Below are 20,053 nucleotides of genomic sequence, written 5' to 3' on the forward strand. Positions count from 1 at the left end.
GCAGGGGCAGGCTGGGAAGCATTGTGCTCCTCTTGAATATCAATAGCTCTGTGGGGCCTGGTGGACCACATAGGAGAAAAACAAAAATGTAAGCAGCACTCACGCGTATGCTTTTGCGAGAAGTCTAATTATATTGATGAAGAAAGAAAACTACTTTTACAGATCCCGCGATCGGGTTGTTATTCAGTATCTTTTCAACCTTAGTGACACTACAACCGATATCTGACATAAGGATGTGGGAAAATGTCAGGAATGCATGTTTTCTGCAGGGGAGATCCGTGCGATTCTCCGGGTGGACATACTGTCAACACTGCACATATGGTGACTGTTACCACACTTGCATGTTTAATCTATAGACTATCTTGAGTAAAAATATATCTAATTGTGAGACTATCATACCTACTTTACTTGGTCTATTAGTATTATAATTTTGAGCGATATTTCTAGCATGATGAGGAATGTCGTTCATCACTGCAATTGTTCCACAAAATAAAGCGCCTGGACATGCGTTCACCATTATTAGAAAGTAGGGGAAACGTTAGGAGTATTTTAGATTTTAGGAGTATATTGGCAATTTATAAAGCCCCTATACACACTAGCCATTTACAGGTTGTTGTTCCCCCAATTTGGTTATGACATGTGTGTAGTTCCGGTGACGATCGCTAGAAACGCATTTGTGAGAGGCAGCCTTCGATAGAACCTCAGAATCTTTGCTTTGAGTAAATGTGAAGGATTGACATAAATTTATTCAACAATATTGTTTGCAGCCTCCGTTGCAGACTCCCTCCGACTGTTTTCTTGAAGTTCCCATTTTCTCATTACATTTAATACATTTTGTTCTCTTATTAGGCCATGTTGATTTGATTATATGGATGACATCCCCCAAAGCTGATGCGAGCTTGCGAATAAAAAGTTTGGCAAAAAAAAATCCTTCATTATGAAATCTACGTGGTCAGGAAAGTTGAACAAAACTAAACACACAAAGTATGGTATACCGAAGTATAGATTCTTCATTTTGTTCTTTCAAAAGTTGACTTCAAAACTACGACATTAGTATCCGTTTCTCGAAATATATTTTTTTTTGCAACTGACAGCATGTATTTTATCATTTTGCCGCTGCTTTTTACGATTTGTAGTATGGCCGAAACCTTTTTTGGTGGAAACGGAAGTATATTGATGCGCGCGCGGATGTCATCCCTGTAATCGAATCAACATGGCCTTACGAGCCGTAATAAGAAAATAGCTGGAGCGAGTCTGTAAAGGAGGCTGAGTGTTACTCATTTAACACCAATTTTGGCTACCGTCGGACGCACCATAGCTTACTCTCTAAGTATGCCAAATTTTATGGACCTGCAGTCAAGCAACTTTCTGCTAGAGCCTAATTGAGGGTATTTTCACGGGAGAGGCGCGTTACGTCGTTTTCGCTGTTTAATAAAATAAGCGTGTTCTAGAGCATTGGCCCTTCGACTATGTTTGAACGTAGCAATGCAAACACCGCATCACGAAACAAACAAACGCTGCACACACATCGCCTTTACGCACGTACGTCACGAGATTCAAGCGATGTCAATGACTATCGATTAGTTTGTCCAATGCTTGGGAATGCCGAGATTATCTGCTCTGTTTCAGATACCCTAAGTCTACCAGGGTTCGAAATAAAGATACATAGAGTTAAAAGAAACATGCATGATTGTAACATAAGACATACAGGAAATAAATTATTGATTTAAGTTGTGAACAAATTATCCACGAATCATTTACCAAATTGCGGACTGTAGGTTAGTTAATTGTAGACAGGTGAGAGTCATTCTTTTCGGAATGACGTCGCGTCGGCATTTCGCACTTCAGACCCGTCCTGCAGGTCACAATTTGTTTTATTGCAGAGATTTGTTTTCATTATCACCCCTCAGCCAAGAAGGAATGACGTAAGTTCTGCGCATGTCAATTTACACACGGTGACTGACATGTCTCAAAAATGGCCCCTGTGCCCGATACAGACCGCCGCACGCCCCAGGGTGTGAGGTACAGTACCGTGCCGCACATTGTAAACTCAGACGGTCAGTACCTGTACTGTAGGACATGGGAACCCACTTTACAGGCCGGCCAGAAACTCAGGTAGGTTATCATCCTTACGACACTGGCAGGTTTACCTGTCATAAACTATTAGAAGTTTAATCACAACATTGCGTTATTCCAAGGAGGTTAAGGGACCATCCATTGGAAACTTTAAGTTCTGAGAAGTTAAATACATAGTCTGCCGGTTTACAGATCTAACTTTTTTATACTTTACACCTCGCGATCAGAAGAATTTAATCTTTGTGGGAAGTCACCGGCCAGCCTCGATTGAAAATGGCCGGCGCGGCATGACCTACATTATAACTTATATAAGGTCGTGGCTTGAGATTTGTTGGTCATCGCCTGTTTTCACTTGAACATCTTTGCTAAAAAGACGAAACTAACCTTGACGGGCAACCAAGAAAACATCTGAGTTGTGGCCACTGTGGCTTTTGACACAAAACTCGTACAATATTTCACTAATCCGTCATATAAACCTGAGGGCACAGTGAGGTCAGGAGGTTCAAAGGTCAGATACCCTTGAAGACCTGATGACCCACATTCGAGAAGTGACAAATATTGGTTCAGTATACAGATATAGTAGTTTTTAGATTTTCAACAACATTTTTTTCTGATTTAACATTATACCAAGGACATTACTTTCTTAATAGAAAAGATAGGTACCTCAACACTTGGTATCCTATACACGTATCCACTGTTCGCATTGTTTCGTCTTGTTCATGTATCGGACTAACGTTATATAAAAGGTCCAGCAATCTGTGCTTGAAAAATAGTCAAGACACATTTTGTGTTCTAGGGCTTTGCTGTTTGTTTCACATGGGTTAGGAAGTCACTGCGGAGTCCTTGGTCCTATACTGGCCCAGCTTCTCAACAGCCATGGGTTCTTAGTCTTCGGCCATGACCACGGTAAGATTTCGGTAGACCCTACATTTTTTCAAAAATTCTGGCTATTACAACTTAATTTTCTTTCCGAAAACAGTACGTTTATTCTTGTCTGATATTTGACACAATGTCATTTTTTTAACTTCAACTGATTTGTCTCAAGTCGGCCATGGTGAAAGCGAAGGAGAGAGGGTGCATGTGGGCGACTTTGGTCCCCTCGCCAGGGATCTTATTACCTTCGCCGAGAAGGTTATGCAGAGGGTAGCGTTTGTCTGTTTGTCTGTTTGTCTGTTTGTTTGTAGTGTCACAGGATAACTCGAGAATGCCTTGATGGATTGTCTTTGTATTCGGTATGTTGGTAGGTTTTGATGAGACCTAAAAACGATGAGATTTTGGGCCCCCTAGCGGCTTCTTACGGTACTGCAGCGGAACTTCCTGTTTTGATATCTCGTGTTCTGGACATGCTATGGAACTGATTTTTGAGTGGTAGATAGATCTTTGGACAGAGAGTAAGTGGTGTGGGTTTGGGCCCCCTAGCGGCTTTTTTGGAACTGCAGGAGCAGGTTTTGCGTCTGACTTTGAAAGGGAATAACTCAAGAAGGGCTTGATGGATGGTAATGATTTTTGGTAGATAGATAGCTTGAGTGACGATGTACATGATAAGACACTTCTTATGCAAATCAGTATCTAATTTGCATAATTAATGAGGAAAGTTTATACATCCGCCAAATTCCATGATAGGACTCTCAAACATGTGACATATGTAACAGAGGAAGAGAGAAATATTAATTGATATGAACTATGCAAATGAAGACCTCATTTGCATAATTAATGAGAAAATACCATAACATGATGGCCTTGATGGATGGTCATGATTTTTGGTATATGGATAACTTGTGTGATGCTTAGTATGATTGGACGATAATTATGCAAATCAGATTCTCATTTGCATAATTAATGAGGCAACTTTAAAAATCCGCTTTGTTCCATGATATGACAATTCAAATTGTAACTGAGGAAGAGAGGACTGTTGATAGATTAAAAATATGCAAATGTGGTCCTTATTTGCATACTTAATGAGTAACTTCTATTATTCCACACTGGCAAAAAACGGCAATTTCATACATTTAATCCTTTTTTGTGGCATCGGGACGTTATTTCAATGTGAACATCGTTGAATCAAATTATGCTAATAAGGGCCTCATTTGCATAATTGATGATAAATTTGTTAAGCTCATACTTTGGACATGTTATATTTTAAGACAATCAACTGGTATGATTTATGATTGATGAGAAACACTCCTATTACGTCAGTCATAAACTTAAGGTTAAAATCATTTGGCGAAGGTATGAGGTCGTGGAACTCTAGTTCAGCATGTGGACATGATGGTAGCCAAGTATCCAGGCGTCCCTGTCTTCCTGTTTGGACATTCAATTGTGAGATATTTAAAAACCCTTGTGCTTTTCAGCCGTTTTTAGATTAGATTAGATTTGCAATGTCATGTGACAACTGAAATCATTCAGATCACTTACCTTTACGTCTTGTTTAAACGTTTGCTTCTAACTTGAGGTGGGGTTAGTTGCTCATGGGTTGTCTGCCATGACATTTACTGTTTGTAACGACATGTTTGCTGATAAAGAGTATGTCTTCTTAGATGTTTTGAATGAAATGTGTTTTAATGATATGTTTTGACTTGGCGTCTTCGTGGAATGTTCTCGGTAATAAGCACTTCGAATCTTCTACCCAACCCTCGTATGTATTTCCTTTCTCTGTCGCAGGGAGGCGCTGTGGCGTTTACAGCGTCCTGCCAACGCCCTGGCTTCTTCCGCGGTATGGTGTTGAGCGGGCCCGCTATTGAAAATAGCTACACCAAAGCAGATATTCTACGTGTATGTATCTACCAGTTTCTGGAAACTATAATTATTTTGATCGCTGATCCTCATCGAAACTCATATCTCGTAAGTAAAAAAAAGTAGTGCATCAGGAATGTTTCCGGACCCATTACATGTGGCCTGTGTGAAATTTGGTAAACTCTTATTTTAATCCTCAAGCACGCCACTAGTGGGTTTTCTTTAAGAAAGCCTCAAAGACATAATAGCACAATTTACCTACTATCATTAACGTTAACTGTTCCGGTGCAATGGCCTAGTGGGTAGAGTGTTCGCCTTGCATACGGTAGGTCGTGAGTTTGATCCCCGGCCGGGTCATACCAAAGACTTCAAAAATGATACATACTGCTTTCTCTGCTTAGCACTCAGCATTTGAGAAATAGCATGAAAGTTAAACACACCCTGCTGTAGTGATTGTACAAAGTTGTGTGGCCCAATGGCTACTGAAACGGAGATGGGCGCCGCCCTATGCACCATCGGTGCGGGAAGCAATTTTCAATTGACTAACTGTTAATTCCTTCCTTATTACTAGTGGACCTTATTGTGGACCGTGGCGTATATATGGCCCTATAAGAATATAGGCCCGAGTCGAAATGCCGTCCTTACAAAGGACACTAAGAAGGTAGGGTAGCCGCGTTAATGTCTGTGATAATGTCCAGTGAGATTTTATATCTATATAAACCCTCCTTGCTGTAACCGATTATGCCTGACCTTTTGTATACCGCAATGTAGTTATCTGTGCACAACACTGAACATTCCGCCAAAACGCCACAAATGTGCATTCTAGTAATTTGTCATACCAGCGTCTAATGTGTATTAATAATATACAGGAAGTGTGTTGACTAATAGTAGCTGTAATTGTAGATTAAAGCGCCCAGGAGTATTGACATGTGGCATCATATTTGTCGTATATTGACTTTCCCAGGCCAGGAAGTATGCAGAGGACCCGTTGGTGTATAAGGGAGACTATAGACTGTACTCGTCGTGCATGGTTCTGTACGGTATGGATAGGCTACGTCAAGACTATGGTAAAGTTACATAGAAGAACACATCAAGATGATGCCAAAGGAGCGGAGATCTTAAAATATTTTCCATTTCAAATCTTAGAACACGGGTCTCTGTGCTGTTTGGTATCATTCATTTTCTGGTACATCATTATGAGCCTCTTAGTACTGCCATAATTAAGCATTACTTACTGGCTTGGTTTTGCCCCTGTTCTGTTCTGTAGCTATAAAGACGGGCAAAGGTCTGCTCCCCACGGTCGACTGCCCGTTCCTTGTGCTGCACGGGGAGGACGATGAGCACTGTGACATCTCGGGATCATGGAAACTATATGAACAGGCCAGGAGCAAGGACAAGGAAATCAAGGTAGGATAAAGTATAGTTAGCAAGGACGTAAGGCCGCACCTGCAGCTGTTGGCGACTGTTTGACAAAGACATTAGCCAACTTGTCGCGAACAGTCGCCAATCGGCTCCAATTTATCGTCAATCGTTATTGGCATAACGCAACGAATGGGCGCAAACTAGTCGCAAACTAATCGCCAACAGACGCGATCACTGCAAATCTTTTATTGATGAAACTTGATAAGTGTACATTGGTTTTTGATTCACTGTGATCTCCAATGAAATTATCTTGTATCAAAGTCTGGGCCGAGATTCAGTATGTGACATTCCGGGCGGGGCCATTTTGTTTGTAATTGTAGAGGTCACGTATTTTACCCGTGCATCGCACGCCAGTTAGCCTGGATGCCAGACCCCCAAACTCTGAAATATACTATAGATATTTCAGAGTTTGGGGGTCTGGCATCCAGGCTACACGCCAGTGTGACCGCAAGGGAAAATTGTCGACAAAGTCGCAAAGGTGCGCAATGATTTGTCGCCAACAGAGACAGAGACCTCCTTAAATATAATCCGTCCGTCTTTCCCGGTAGCAATTTTATGTATATTATTAGCATTGACAATATCACTTATACATAATCTCTCTGATGGTGCTTTCTGTGCGGTTCAGACGTACCCGAACTGTCGACATGTCCTGTTACTGGAGACGCCCGAAGACGTGGAAAAGGTCAAACAAGATATACTGGACTGGTACCTGGCCAGGGTGGATCCTGCCGAAAGCGCTACATAGGACAATGTTTACGAACCTCGCTACTATGTTTGTGAACTGTTAGATAAAGTGCTATATGTCTTAGATATCACAATAAATCGTATCTTATAGGAAATGAATTAATAAAACAAATTTACGAGTAAGTGTACACTCCCTAGTGTGGGAGATAGGATCTTAGACCATATAGTGAGTAGGACATCTGTGTCTGATTATTGATCAATAAAGGCAGGAGCCCACGTGCTCCTACATTCATTCTTGACTAGGAAACCACAGAGTGAGCATCTATCCTTTCCTACACTAGTACTACAGTAGTAACTAATACAGAGTTTCACACCATTTGACCTATAAACGAAAGCTTGTCGCACCAAGGAGGTTACGCACGTAGTGGGATTTGTACGTCTTTAGATATGTCGAGGATAAATATTCATCAGGAAGTGGTGGGCTCCAAGAGACAGGAATAATCTGCATTTTATACATATTTACACCACGGTTGTGACTAAAATCACGTTTCGACATGTTTCGTTGGCTGTTAGATGGACAGTTTTATTTCACTCAATGTAGTGAAACGTTAACATGGAACATCCCTATTGTATCTTTGCGTTACGGCTAAGTAATTTAGATGATACCTTTTCTTTCAACCCAACAATATTCCATGCTTATTGACATCTAAAACGTTTCAGCTACACTGAGACCGTGTGCTCCCTTTTTGCAGAAATGTTTCAATATTAAAGTTCGACGTACATCTGATCAATGGAGCATTTTCCTGTATATAGAGCAGAACTAACACGCATAATGACGTGTAACATACATTGAAAACACGGTATTTTATCTACTCCTTTATGGACAATATTCATTGGTTTTCTCGTAAATTGAAGATTATGATCGTAGCATACTCTCCCTGCATACCCTCTGCAATATTTACGGCGGTCCTTTCATTTCAAGATTTGGACTTTTTTGTGGACAACATGTGACGAAACACTCCAACATAGGCGCAGTGATTCCAGACCACTGAATAACTAGGGCAGGTAGGTCTCCAAGCCAATCATGCCTGTGCTGTATACCTGTACTTTTAATTAGGCTAACCTAGATTGGACTGCACTGTTGCCATGGCAGCAATGACGTATGAACCAGTCATTCAGACTTCATTTCATCTCTATTCTTCTCGACCACTAGACAATTTCAGCTTTCTAGGTTAGAAAATTCAGTATGCACATGTAATACACAAAACTAGATATATTGTATTGCTAGTGGGACAAGGAAGTGCACATAGGATAACAATACTATAACTTAGTATAAGACAAAGCGTTCAGAACATTCAAGTAAATTTATTGATCATCTATAAACCGTAACATTACACCGTAACAATACATTACATGATATGATATTATTTGTTTCACTCTAAAACATGAAACAGAACAAACTCTGCTTAAGAAGCGTCGTTGATTCTAACAGTCCACCTTACGTTAGGACATGAATCCGGCTTGAGGGTTAGTCCGGCGACGTACCATTAGACGTGAACTGTGACAATGTTATCACTCTACAACATGAAATACTATAAACTCTGCTTAAAAACTGTCGTCGATTATTACAAACGTCCATTTTATGTTAGAGCATAAGTTCCGACATACTTATTCATCCACGTTCGATTCTGCTTCTACTGAATCTTCCTCGACAGTAACGAAAATATTCTCCGAGTGTTCTCTCACACTTCCCTCGATATTCTCACTTACAACATCACCCGATGTTCCAGATGTGCTGATGTATGCGTGGTTAGATGTTTCTGCAAAGTCAGTCATGCCATAAGTTGTCTGATCCGCGGACTTTGTGAGAGAAAATCTCCGCAACCTACAGTTTACAGAAGCTATAGCCTCCCTCGTACCTATCTTATAAAGTAAAGCGTTAGCGCCTACTTCGTTAGTCATGGGCAACCCTACTTCAGATGCGACAGAACAGAAAGTCAAAGAGCCGTCCTCATTGTCCTCGTAGTGTTCTTGTGAGGTTTGTCGGACATAGGAAGCCAGAGACTCACCGTCCACAGAGTTCTCGCTCTCTGAGTCTTGTCCAACATACATGTAGGGATCCAATGGGTCGTCGTCAGTGTCATCGGAGTTGTCGTTCAGTGAGGCTTGTCCAGGCGCGCCATCAATGTGTACTTCCTCGATCCCATGAAATCTGCGTCGACGACGCGACTTTAACACTGACCTACCTCTATTTTCTATATCTTCATCCTTTATCTCACTGTAGTAGTGACCGGATGGATCGTACACGTCGTCATCATTTATTTCATTGTATGTGTTGTCGTTTTGATGATCATTGCCTAATATTTGTGTTGTTCTAACGCCGGCATCCTGGTCCTTTATGTCACTGTAGTAGTGGCCCGATGGATCGTACACGTCATCTTCATTTATTACATTGTACGTGTTGTCGTCTGTTTGATTACCCTGTATGCTCCCTGGCTGGGAGGTTCCTTGTACTCCTGGTCTTACGTACATTGGATTTCCCTGTAAGGCATTACTCGAAAAGGGGAGATTTTGTGGGTTGTGTCCCATATTTTGTTCATTTCTACGTCTCTTTACGAAACAAAACAAAGCGTTACAACCTATTACCATGAGCAGACCTGCCATCACAGAAATTACTACTAGAGGAATTGTTAAATCTGCAACTACATCAGGGGCTGTGTCAGACTGTGACACCCCGGCCGTTGTGTTTGGTTCAGGGAAAATCGTTTGCTTTTCAGATGCGTTCGTTCCATCTTCCGTGTTACAGGCACCTCTCACTGTTACATTGGTTGACATTTTGTCTTTGTTCAAGACAGATTTCCCTGCAAAACATTTTGCGTCATCTACATGCCCCATCCTCCTGGTGCGTCTCCCGGTATGGAGCGAGGCTTGTTTGCCGTCAAACGAGAGAGCAACGCAGGATACTTTTACCCCAGTCTGGCCTCTGCTGTCCCCGTTATCTGAAGCTGCACTTTGGAGATTGCTTGTTTGTTTTTTCTGCCTAGTCACCACAATGCTAAAACCCTCTGATCTAGATGCAACTGGACCACCACTCGTTTCTAGACCGAAGAATCGTAAACTAGACTCACCCTTTAAACCTATACTTATGCCTCCTGGCTCTGACCACGCCTCTGCACAAGCACCTGACAAATACTCCAGTGTATGTTCTGACTTAGTTCTTCTTACTATGACGACAAAGGGATTGTGAAATGTGGAAAGACCTAGCTGATATTCAGAAGAAAAATGATCACAAGGCTCGGCACTGCTCGCGACGCCTTTGATCTTAAACCAATCGATAGTAAATATTTCGTCAAAGGCGTTATAATTGATATGTATAGCTATGCCGTTGACTTGCAACTGTATCCACTGCTTTGCGAATACGTTGCAAGTTATCACCGTAACACTCCATGTCATATTAGTCGAAATATTTGATTTGGAAACCGCCAGATGATTTCCGCTAAGCTCAACGCTCACAAGACTGTCAGGAGCCATGAATGAATCCCTGTGCAAGCACATGATGTCGTTGTTTCTTAAGTCCAGAAACTGTAGTTGTCGCAAGAACGCAAACACGTTTGGTGGAATGGTTTCTAATTTGTTTCCACTTAGATACAGTACTTCAAGTTTGACTAATCCAATAAACCAGTCACCGTGTAATTCTTGCAATGAGTTGCTCCGTAGGTTCAAAAACTGAAGGTTCTTTAACTGTTGAAAACATCCGGGTTCTAAGCTGGCGATTTTATTGTTCGAAATCGAAAGATTTTTGAGGCTGTAACTTTCGGGTGAGGGCGAAGCGCTGTGCCAATTTCTTGGAACTGTCTGCAACATGTTGTCGTCTAGGTTTAGTATTTCCAGGCTGACAAAGTTTTTGAATGTAGCGTTGCCTAGTTTGTCTATCTTTGTGCCAACAAAAAAAAGACGAGTGAGAGAAGAAGGGTCGATGCCGGCTAGCTCCTGTGACGATAATTCACCGAATTGAAACCCTCTCAGCGCGAGCCACTCCACACCGGTACCTGCAAAGCACTTTCCTGTTTGCCCTTTTGCAATTTCCTCAAAATTTTTGCGACCATCGCCACAAGATAGACACACCGCCTTATGATGATGTATTGAAGTGAGGTTAGCCAAACCTTCGTTGTTGTCAACCATTTTGCTGACGGGTAGACACGAAGTCAGCGATCTTCTCTGGCACGAGGGGAAACACGTCTGACCTACCGACAGGTGGGGTACTGCCGAGATGGCAAGAATGAGCAGAACGACAGCTTTGCGCTGAAATATCGGATTCATGGTGAACAAGAATCTTCGTTTGTCACAAATAAACGTTTCAGTGCCTCTTCTCCAACGCAACCCGCCGATTCACAAGTTTACAATGAAAGTCTGTATCTTCACTTTCAAAAAGACGAAACACCTGTCTCTTTAATAGTTGTAATTGGTGACCTAACTGCCGCAGATAGTATAAAACGTTTTCATTTGCCGGAGAAAACGCCACTACGTCGAGACAGGTAAGCGTAAGGTGAGCAACAAAGCCTTTTTACCTGACCTCAAGGTTGTTAAATGTTCCAATGTGCTGATTGAATGGATGTACGCTGTACTTCCTAGCTCTGATGCCCTCGGGGCCGAGTCTGTTCGAAATATCTGTGGCGCCTGAAGCCGGAAAGGCCAGTTGCAGTCCACAAACAACGCCGGCTTTTCCCTTCCCTCACGTTCCTTTGAGTGGCGTCCTTTCCTGTCCGCTGACTCCATTTGTACCAAGCGCCAGACTAATTTGAGAATGGTACGGACAGTGCCCCGTTACCTGTCCCGGTTACCATGGTTACTAGCCACAGCTACTTGGTTGAGATCACTATACCGACCTGGAGCCAGGACAGTTAATCCAGTCATTTCATTTTTGCGAAAGTGCTGCGAAAACACTTAATAACAGCAGTTTTACCTATAAGCAAGTCCACCATTTTACCAAAGTCAACGTAAAATTAGGCCACTCTACACTGGACCTCCTTTTTGTAGGAACTTTGCTGCAATATCAAACTTGCCACCTATTTGAGTCCTCGTCTGATATTTGTGCCGTATCTTCTCATCCGTACAGGAAGTCACTAGTCGTGTACTTACAACTGGTAAATACAGGATCAGGCAGCTTAAGCTGACCTTTGTGTTATATGTATTACTACATGCATCTTAAAGGAGTTGATCAAACTGTAGAACGTTCTCTCCTATCGTCGATAAAGGTTAGAAATCCGGGTGGTAAGATACGCAAGATAACAAGCAACTAACAGCCAAAAATTATCCAGTTGCTTAAGCAACTGTTATCTTACATTTCTCTCCTATCGCATCTCTCCTTATGATTATCACTCAACGGGAGAAATGTAACATCGGCATCTGGTGCCTTGGATGTTCTTTCTTCATATCCAAGAATTTGTCAAATCCAGTCTTGTCCCATGCCTCCGAACATTAACTTTAGAAATATCTGTAATGCGTGTTTGCCTATTTTTACACATTGACTCGTCGGGAGGAGAGAAAAATGTAGAATGACCCAAGTGAAAGCTCACTGAAAATGGATGTCATGAACCCTGGACGTTATGCGTGGATGGATGAAGACCAATGTTCTCCTTTTTTTGCCAAATGCTCATTTTATGCAAGTACTTTGGTACTTTATGAAATGAGCTGATTTATTTTTGAACCGCCTTACTTGAAGTGCAAGCGGAGCTTTCTCTCTTTTTAGAAGTATATATTTTTCTTTGTACCCTCATACTAGAGACAAGCATGGCCCATTTAGCGGTCAGTAACTCCAGTCAGCCAGGAGACAATTAAGCTAGCCTGGCACCTGGCACCTGGCACACTCGGGTGCGAAAAGGGTTACCGGTGATGTTTAAGAAGTTGACTCTACTGGATTAGCTTAGCTTATCACTTTCGTCTACCATGTATGTTTAAACTATGTACTGTATATATTTCACTGTATATGTCACTTACATGTTAGTTAGGTCTATTTAAACGACCTGTATCTAGCCCCTCGGGGCACGAATGTACAATAAAGGTCTTCATTCAAATAACCTAACCTGGCACCTGGCACACTCGAGTAGAAAAGGGGTTGCGCGAGTAGAATGATGACAATGACAATGATCTTTATTTGCACGTTCATGCCCACATGGGCTAAATGCAGTACAGTAATTTCAATATCACATGAAACGTATTCAGTGTAGTGAATCGTTACATGAACAAAACAACTAAATGTATGCTATACTATATCTATCGATTACAGAATAACCAAACATATAATGCTATTGAATCTATTGTTTACATGTCTCTTCCGTCTTCTTAAAACAAGTGTGTTCGAATTCACAGAGTTTTTGTTGTATAATGTTGTCAGAGGATGTTATTAAGTATACAAATAGTTCATCTTTTACTAACTGTTAAAGTCGTGTATCTAAATTCAGGGCACCAATAAAGGAATTACATATGCCCCTGTATAACGTACACTCTAATACAAAATGAACTTCATTTTCTATACGGTTGGAGTTACAGAGTGTACAAAGTCTGTCGTTCGGAGGACTCCGGCTGTATCTACCTACTTCGATTTGTAAGGGATGATCACTAACCTAGTCAGCAAAATTGTCCCCAGCTTTGGACGTCGCAGAAACCTACAAAAAACTGTCTTTCTGTTAACACCGGCCGATGCATATATCTCCCAAAACGTAGGGGATTTCATATTCTACTGCACACAAAAAAAGAAATAAAACCCAATAGCAACTATTTAGATTAGAAGTAGCTCTAGTTGAAGACTTTAATTTTACTTTGTGTTTATTTCATTACTGTGTTCTTATTATTGTCATTATCTCATTTCAATGTATTATTGCAATTAGCCTCCGGGCATGAATTTGCAATAAAGTTATTATTATTATCATTATTATTCTTGATTTAGCCATGGCTCGGCGATGGCTGAAATTTGGAATATTTAGGTAGGTTCGTAGGTGTTTGAACTTTCTATACGTTCTTAGTTTGTTTCCTTGATTTTTGTTTTTACCATTAGAGCTCAGTTCTGAATAAAAAGTTTGAAGAAATATATCTTTTAATCTTTGTTTCACTTTGGACTGAACTGATGGTATATTACGGTCCTGGTTTAACAATAGGTAGCTAAAACCGGACTCCTTGAGAATCTTACTTACGTTTGAAAGCCAACATGGCACATTACGTCGGTGTAGGTCTTGCTGTACAAGGAATGCTTGATGCTGTAAACTACTTGTCGGTACTTCTCTAGTTAACCTGCTGTGATAAGAGTAAAGCCTGCTGTAAGCCTCGATAACCTAACCTGGCACCCGCACTGCACGAAATGGCCTCGTATCCCGGCGTATACGTACAGGGATTCCTCCGGAAATATTCCATATCCCGGTGCGGATTTAGCGTATCCGATAAAATTAACGGATACGCTAAATCCGCACCGGGATATGGAATATTTCCGGAGGAATCTCTGTACGTATACGCCGGGATACGAGGCCATTTCGTGCAGTGCCGGTGCACTCGGGTGGAAAAAAGGTTACGCGTGATGTTTAAAGACCTAACCTAACTGGCACCTGGCACACTCGATTGGAAAACGGGTTACATGTGATGTTTAATAATCTAACCTGACACCTGGGTTACGCTTGATGTTTAATAACCTGGCACCTGGCACAAAAAGACGACAGTGCGTATTACACTAGTCTGTGTAACACAAAAACTCATGTCCAGGGCTCTATGAAGTCCGTCCCCGGCCCTGACAAGTGGAAGGGTAGCTAGAAACTCAATTTAGTCTGGTTGCACATTACACCAACCTGACAGAAAGCTGTAACGTTATTTGTAACCAGCCCGACATAAAGGGGACGTATTTCTTGAAAGGAATCAATCCGTTAATTCACGTTATGATTTAGCAAATACTAGTACTCAGCTTTCAAAAGCGCCACCTATAATGTGGGTCATCCATATGCGTTGCTGTAAAATACCTAATTGTCTGGGCTGCGATGCTAGCAGCACGTTGGCTTATTGGTCGACTTGTTATCATTTCTTCAATTCACCAGCGCACAAGGAAATCTATTTTCACGGTGAACAATTACGCTACATAATAGGAACACAAATGCGTCATGAATGGTGTGTCAGACACTATGTAGGTTAACTACGATGTCGTCGTCGACGTGGATCATTGACCATGTTGTTTTATCAATTATTAATACTGTAGTATGTAAAGCATGTATTAAAAGAACCCAAAAAATTCTATCTTTTCACTCGTCTGTGAAATTACTGAAAAGATGACCCGCGAAATTTTAATTGAATGTTTTGCAAAACGAGCTGTTACCTCGTTTTTAAGAGCAATGGTTTTTCATTTTACCTTGCTTTTGCCGATCAAAATTCCATAATCCGGAGCAACTGATACAACTAAACTGGACATGATGTTTGGCAAAACACACACATCGACCATGTTAATTCTATTTACATGTGTATTTGGAAGTAAAACAAAAAAAGGGGACGTAAATATGCATGGGAAGACTCACACATCTAGGACAATATGGTCGTTCGAGATGTGGTTTTTGTGTTGGGACAGTTGGGTCGAAGGTTAAGAAGATTTCCCCAGATTGTTTTGCTTGTTTCTCTTTCATAATCACCATGGGGAGAATGACGCAGGTATCTTCTTACACGTTAATGTTTAAACTAAACAAACAGTGTCACGTAAGATGGCCCCTGTGACAGACTCGGACCGCCGCACGCCCCAGGGTGTGAGGTACAGTACCGTACCGCACATTGTAAACTCAGACGGTCAGTACCTGTATTGTAGGACATGGGAACCCACTTTACAGGCCGGCCAGAAACTCAGGTGCGTCATTTCGGTCATGGCCACAGGTCCTAGGTTGATGTATATATACCTGTAAGAGATCAAAGGTCACCAGACCTTCGGGCCTTCCGGTACGAAAAGGACTAATCAAACTCCAGAGATTGTGTTGGTACAATGTTTTTGTGCTTGTTCTTGTTTCAAAGGATTGTGAATAGACTAAACTTGAAATCAAACCTATTTCCCCTACATCATGGGGGTGGGGGCCTCGTTCAGTAAACATCTGACTGGCTGGTCGTCCACTCATACTTTGTCAGATTGTCCCTTGGATCGAAGAAATACTTCTCTATTTGTTTCTGCTTGAATGAAATATTTGTTATAACAACTAAATATCCTAAATATTCTGCCTTGTTCTAGAGCTTTGCTATTCTTGTCGCACGGACGGGGAAGTCACTGTGGAGTCCTTGGTCCTATACTGGCCCAGCTTCTCAACAGCCATGGTTTCTTAGTCTTCTCACATGACCACGGTAAACAGCACTTACAGTTAGCTACACTATTCGCTCTATTTAGACAGGACTAATGACTGTCACACCAAGGGTGAAACTGGATTAATTGTGGGCTGCAGAATCAAACAGGTGTGTGGAAATGAGCATCACATGACACATAGTCTTGGACCCAGAGCCTTCAAAGAAGTCAGACCCCGCTAATGCAGCTACAGCTAGGCATTTACTATTTGTTATCTCAATGTTGTATGCATTCGCAATTAAACATTTATGGGTTTATCAAAATAATAAGCCAATTGTCATTACAATCTAAAAATAGTACCGAATGATTCCTTCCTTGGTGAAATCCATTATCACTACAGAATTACGACTTGAAACTTATCAACAATGCATTGCAATGCACAGTTTGATAAAGTCGACGCAATCCCACCTTTGTGGACGCTATGATGAAGAAATGTTTGATACAATTAAGACCACACTGGCTAAAACATCAAACAAAATATTTTTATATATAAATTAACATACGCTTAACTTCGATTGGTCGATTAAGATGTAAACCCCGTACCCGTATCCGTATCATATTTGCATTCAGTCGGCCATGGTCAGAGTGAAGGAGAGAGATTGTATGTGGAAAACTTTGACATCCTCGCCAGAGACATTCTTCAGCACGTCGACGTGATGCGAGCTCGATATCCTGATGTACCTATCTTCGTGCTCGGACACTCCATGGTAATACAAAACAAAATCACTTTATACCCCCATTCCACTAGGACGGCGCCCTCGCTGCGATCGCGCTGCGACGTAAAATTTCACAGATAAAAATGCTGAACGAATTTCACAGATAAAAATGAATGTTTTTACGCTTAGCGCGTTTTCTTTTCAGTCATACGTGTTAATTTTCATGATATTCCAATTGTGAAGTTTAGGGTTACATAAATTCAAGTTAGGTCGCAGCGAGAGCGCAGCGAGAGCGCCTCAGGGGCGGAGCCTTTTGTATAGTACTTCTTTCGGATCGACAAATATTCTCGGAATTCCCCGAATGCATTCTCTAAGGAATTGGTTTTTGAAAACACCTTGCGGGAACGGTCTCTGCATATAGCAGGAAACAAAACTCTACAGCTTGGAAAATGCGCTTGTCATTACACACTACTAAACTACTAAAGCTGTTCATCGATGTTTAAAATAAGTGTTTTCTGTCCTCCACAGGGAGGCTGCGCGGCCATCACTGCAGCCTGCAAGCGGCCAGGTCAATTTGCCGGGATGGTGCTGACTTCACCCGCTATAGAAAACAGCTGGACCAGGTCTTATCTATATGTATGTATGTATGTGTGTATGTATGTATGTATGTATGTATGTATGTATGTATATGTATGTATATGTAGTTCTTTTTTACTTCATCTAATACATTTTCAGATGGGAAAGATAGTATTGAGAAAGGTTAAAGTTTCCTGGATATACTTTCTGTTTGGGTATATTCTTGACATCAATAACACCTGCATCAAACCCACTCTTGTCTTTACTCCATCGGTCCATCTTTACCAGTTGGCCGTAGCATGGGCCGTCTACAAGATACTTCCAAACATGGAGCTTGCGAAGTTTCCATCACAACTGACCAAGGACGACGAAAAGGTACATAAAGTGGTAACTTGTTGAAAGAATACTTCTCTGCCGATATACTGTTGTTTAAATCATAAGTGGCTCAATGGCTAAGGGAAACATCGTGCACACATGACATGTAGTTCCTTCTGCACTATGACTGTGCATTTACCGCTGGGATTTTGGAGGTAGATTTACGATGATAGCGTTTTGTGTGATATCATCATTCAACAGTCATATGTGTGTATGTTATTTACTGATTTAACATCATGTGTTTTTCAGCTCAAGATGTTTCTTGAAGACCCCTTGGTATCTGATGCAGCATACACTGTGCGCCTAGGAGTGACATTTTTATATGGTATGAAATTTGTCACGTCAGGGGGGGGGGGCTGTAATCCTGTTTTATGAAATCGTGCCAAATTAGCTTTAGCTGCTTCCACCTTAGTTAAAGTTGACAAGGCTGACGTTTTTAGGGGATACGTTGTCCGAGAAATGGACACAATGAGAGACTAATAACCGATATTGCACCAGGCTCATTTAGATGTCTTCAGAGGCTTAAACGACACATTTACATCGTGATGATAGGAGATTTTTGGATTGTTCTTCAGGAGCGTGTCATCACGAGACTTTGACGAAGACAAATTGGTCGCTCCCACTAGACTTGATGTTAACTTTATCTAACTAATACACTGTGTAAAACTCTTACACAGCGTTTCATTTGAAGCACTTTTACTGTTGTGCCATTACCTATTTTAATACAGGCATGGTGGCAACCCAAAGTCTGCTTCCCGAATTTGATTGTCCATTTTTGGTGATGCACGGAGAGGACGACAAAATAGCTGATGTCTCCGGATCGTGGAAACTACACCATCAGGCCAGAAGCAGGGACAAGGAAATCAAGGTACAATGTAAAACCAGATGGCCATTGTTTGGTGGTCTCTTTTGTGGGATTTTTTTGGGGGTGGGGTGGTAGAGGGCCTTCCGAGAGGCATATACACAGTGCGTTCCTTGTTGCTGTTCGTTTTTTTAACGCTCATCTGGGTGAACGGAGAGGTATTTGGGCATCTTAGGAAAATTATATATATATATATATATTTATATATATGCATTTGTACACACTCAGGTCTACCCCAACTGCCGACATGTCCTTTTACTGGAGACGCCGGAAGATGTAGAAAAAGTCAAACGAAATATACTGGACTGGTTCTTGGCCAGGCTGAACCAGGAGAAAAAGTCCACTTAGTGAGAACGTGCACAAGTAGATAATGTGTAGCTGGAATTATCAACTGCCATGTATCACTGATATAATATTATTAATAATGATACTGGGAGAAGAAGATACTTCGTTTTCTTTGATTATCATCATTAGCCTGTTGTGTTCTCCTGTCAATGTTACAACGTGCTGCCTAGTAATTGCGCATGCCCATGGTATTGTTTAGATATAATACATATACTGGAAAACATAGTCTATATTATAAACGCAGACGGCCAGTACCTGTACTGTAGGACATGGGAACCCACTTTACAGGTCGGTTAGAAACTCGGGTAGGTTACTGATAATGTGAATATACCAGTCTTGCTTCATATGATCTGAATCAGCTCGAAACAGCCTGTTACAGTGTAATATTCATATCGTTTCATGTACTTATGATCTTAAAAAAGGATATACATTTGCCTGGTTGCAAACATTGCAAACCGTTATTGCTGACAAGCATCGCTTATAATCATAAGTCCTTAAAATGTTCATTGATATTTTCCTCACCGTTACAGAGGATGAACTGTGAAATACTTATAATGTTACATAATGTATACGAATCATTTACATCAATGAGGGTCAATATGCTACATCGGAATTATTCTGTGCCTAAGGACCGTTTTGCTGCAGTAAATCAATCAATCACAACAGTTTCTTCGAGTGTTTTTTTACCTTAGAGATCTAAATTACATACTAACTAGAGCTAGGCAAACTCATGTTTTCATGAAATTTTTAGAACGTTTGTGAATTCTATGCAAGTGACTTACACATCTACATAATCTTTACATGGTTAAGTTCACCTGTAACTAACCAGCACATGTCACAAGTATGAAATATCCATCATTGACCACTATGAAGGTATGGCATTTTCGTACCAATCATGCAAATTATGCCTTATTTGCATGTTTGGTATCTGTTTATGTTCCACCTGCTATGAATTACATATTTTACATGTACTGAAGT

General features: G+C 41.2%; 2 protein-coding genes across 5 annotated transcripts; both read left to right on the plus strand.

Annotated features, from left to right (window-relative positions):
• Positions 1-37: 37 nt before the first annotated feature.
• Positions 38-7,702, plus strand: LOC136439080 (monoglyceride lipase-like). Of its 4 annotated transcripts, none has more exons than XM_066434237.1 (9): positions 38-2,115; positions 2,873-2,982; positions 3,122-3,190; positions 4,328-4,395; positions 4,738-4,848; positions 5,381-5,470; positions 5,774-5,876; positions 6,077-6,216; positions 6,857-7,702. In XM_066434237.1, exons 1-9 carry the CDS (start codon positions 1,976-1,978, stop codon positions 6,974-6,976), a joined length of 951 nt encoding a protein of 316 aa, XP_066290334.1. In that variant the 5' UTR covers positions 38-1,975; the 3' UTR covers positions 6,977-7,702. The 4 variants fall into 4 exon arrangements, with proteins under 4 accessions (XP_066290334.1, XP_066290335.1, XP_066290337.1 ...); XM_066434238.1 differs by having other exon boundaries at positions 5,774-5,849; XM_066434240.1 differs by lacking the exon at positions 5,381-5,470.
• Positions 7,703-15,452: 7,750 nt separating this feature from the next.
• Positions 15,453-19,740, plus strand: LOC136439085 (monoglyceride lipase-like). Its single transcript, XM_066434257.1, has 8 exons — positions 15,453-15,781; positions 16,154-16,263; positions 16,832-16,968; positions 17,446-17,553; positions 17,782-17,868; positions 18,118-18,193; positions 18,597-18,736; positions 18,959-19,740. The coding sequence occupies exons 1-8, from the start codon at positions 15,642-15,644 to the stop codon at positions 19,076-19,078; spliced, it is 918 nt and encodes a 305-aa protein (XP_066290354.1). The 5' UTR covers positions 15,453-15,641; the 3' UTR covers positions 19,079-19,740.
• Positions 19,741-20,053: the final 313 nt, after the last annotated feature.

This window comes from Branchiostoma lanceolatum, chromosome 7, assembly GCF_035083965.1.
Source record: "Branchiostoma lanceolatum isolate klBraLanc5 chromosome 7, klBraLanc5.hap2, whole genome shotgun sequence".
NCBI lineage: Eukaryota > Metazoa > Chordata > Leptocardii > Amphioxiformes > Branchiostomatidae > Branchiostoma > Branchiostoma lanceolatum.

Bases quoted from the DNA above. Each gene is read 5' to 3' on its own strand.
- LOC136439080 (XM_066434237.1), top strand. From the start codon at position 1,976: ATGGCCCCTGTGCCCGATACAGACCGCCGCACGCCCCAGGGTGTGAGG. The intron at 2,983-3,121 runs GTAAGATTTCGG...ATTTGTCTCAAG, and splicing joins AGTCTTCGGCCATGACCACG to TCGGCCATGGTGAAAGCGAA. The intron at 3,191-4,327 runs TTACCTTCGCCG...GTGGAACTCTAG, and splicing joins TCCCCTCGCCAGGGATCTTA to TTCAGCATGTGGACATGATG.
- LOC136439085 (XM_066434257.1), top strand. From the start codon at position 15,642: ATGGCCCCTGTGACAGACTCGGACCGCCGCACGCCCCAGGGTGTGAGG. The intron at 15,782-16,153 runs GTGCGTCATTTC...GCCTTGTTCTAG, and splicing joins CAGGCCGGCCAGAAACTCAG to AGCTTTGCTATTCTTGTCGC. The intron at 16,264-16,831 runs GTAAACAGCACT...ATTTGCATTCAG, and splicing joins AGTCTTCTCACATGACCACG to TCGGCCATGGTCAGAGTGAA.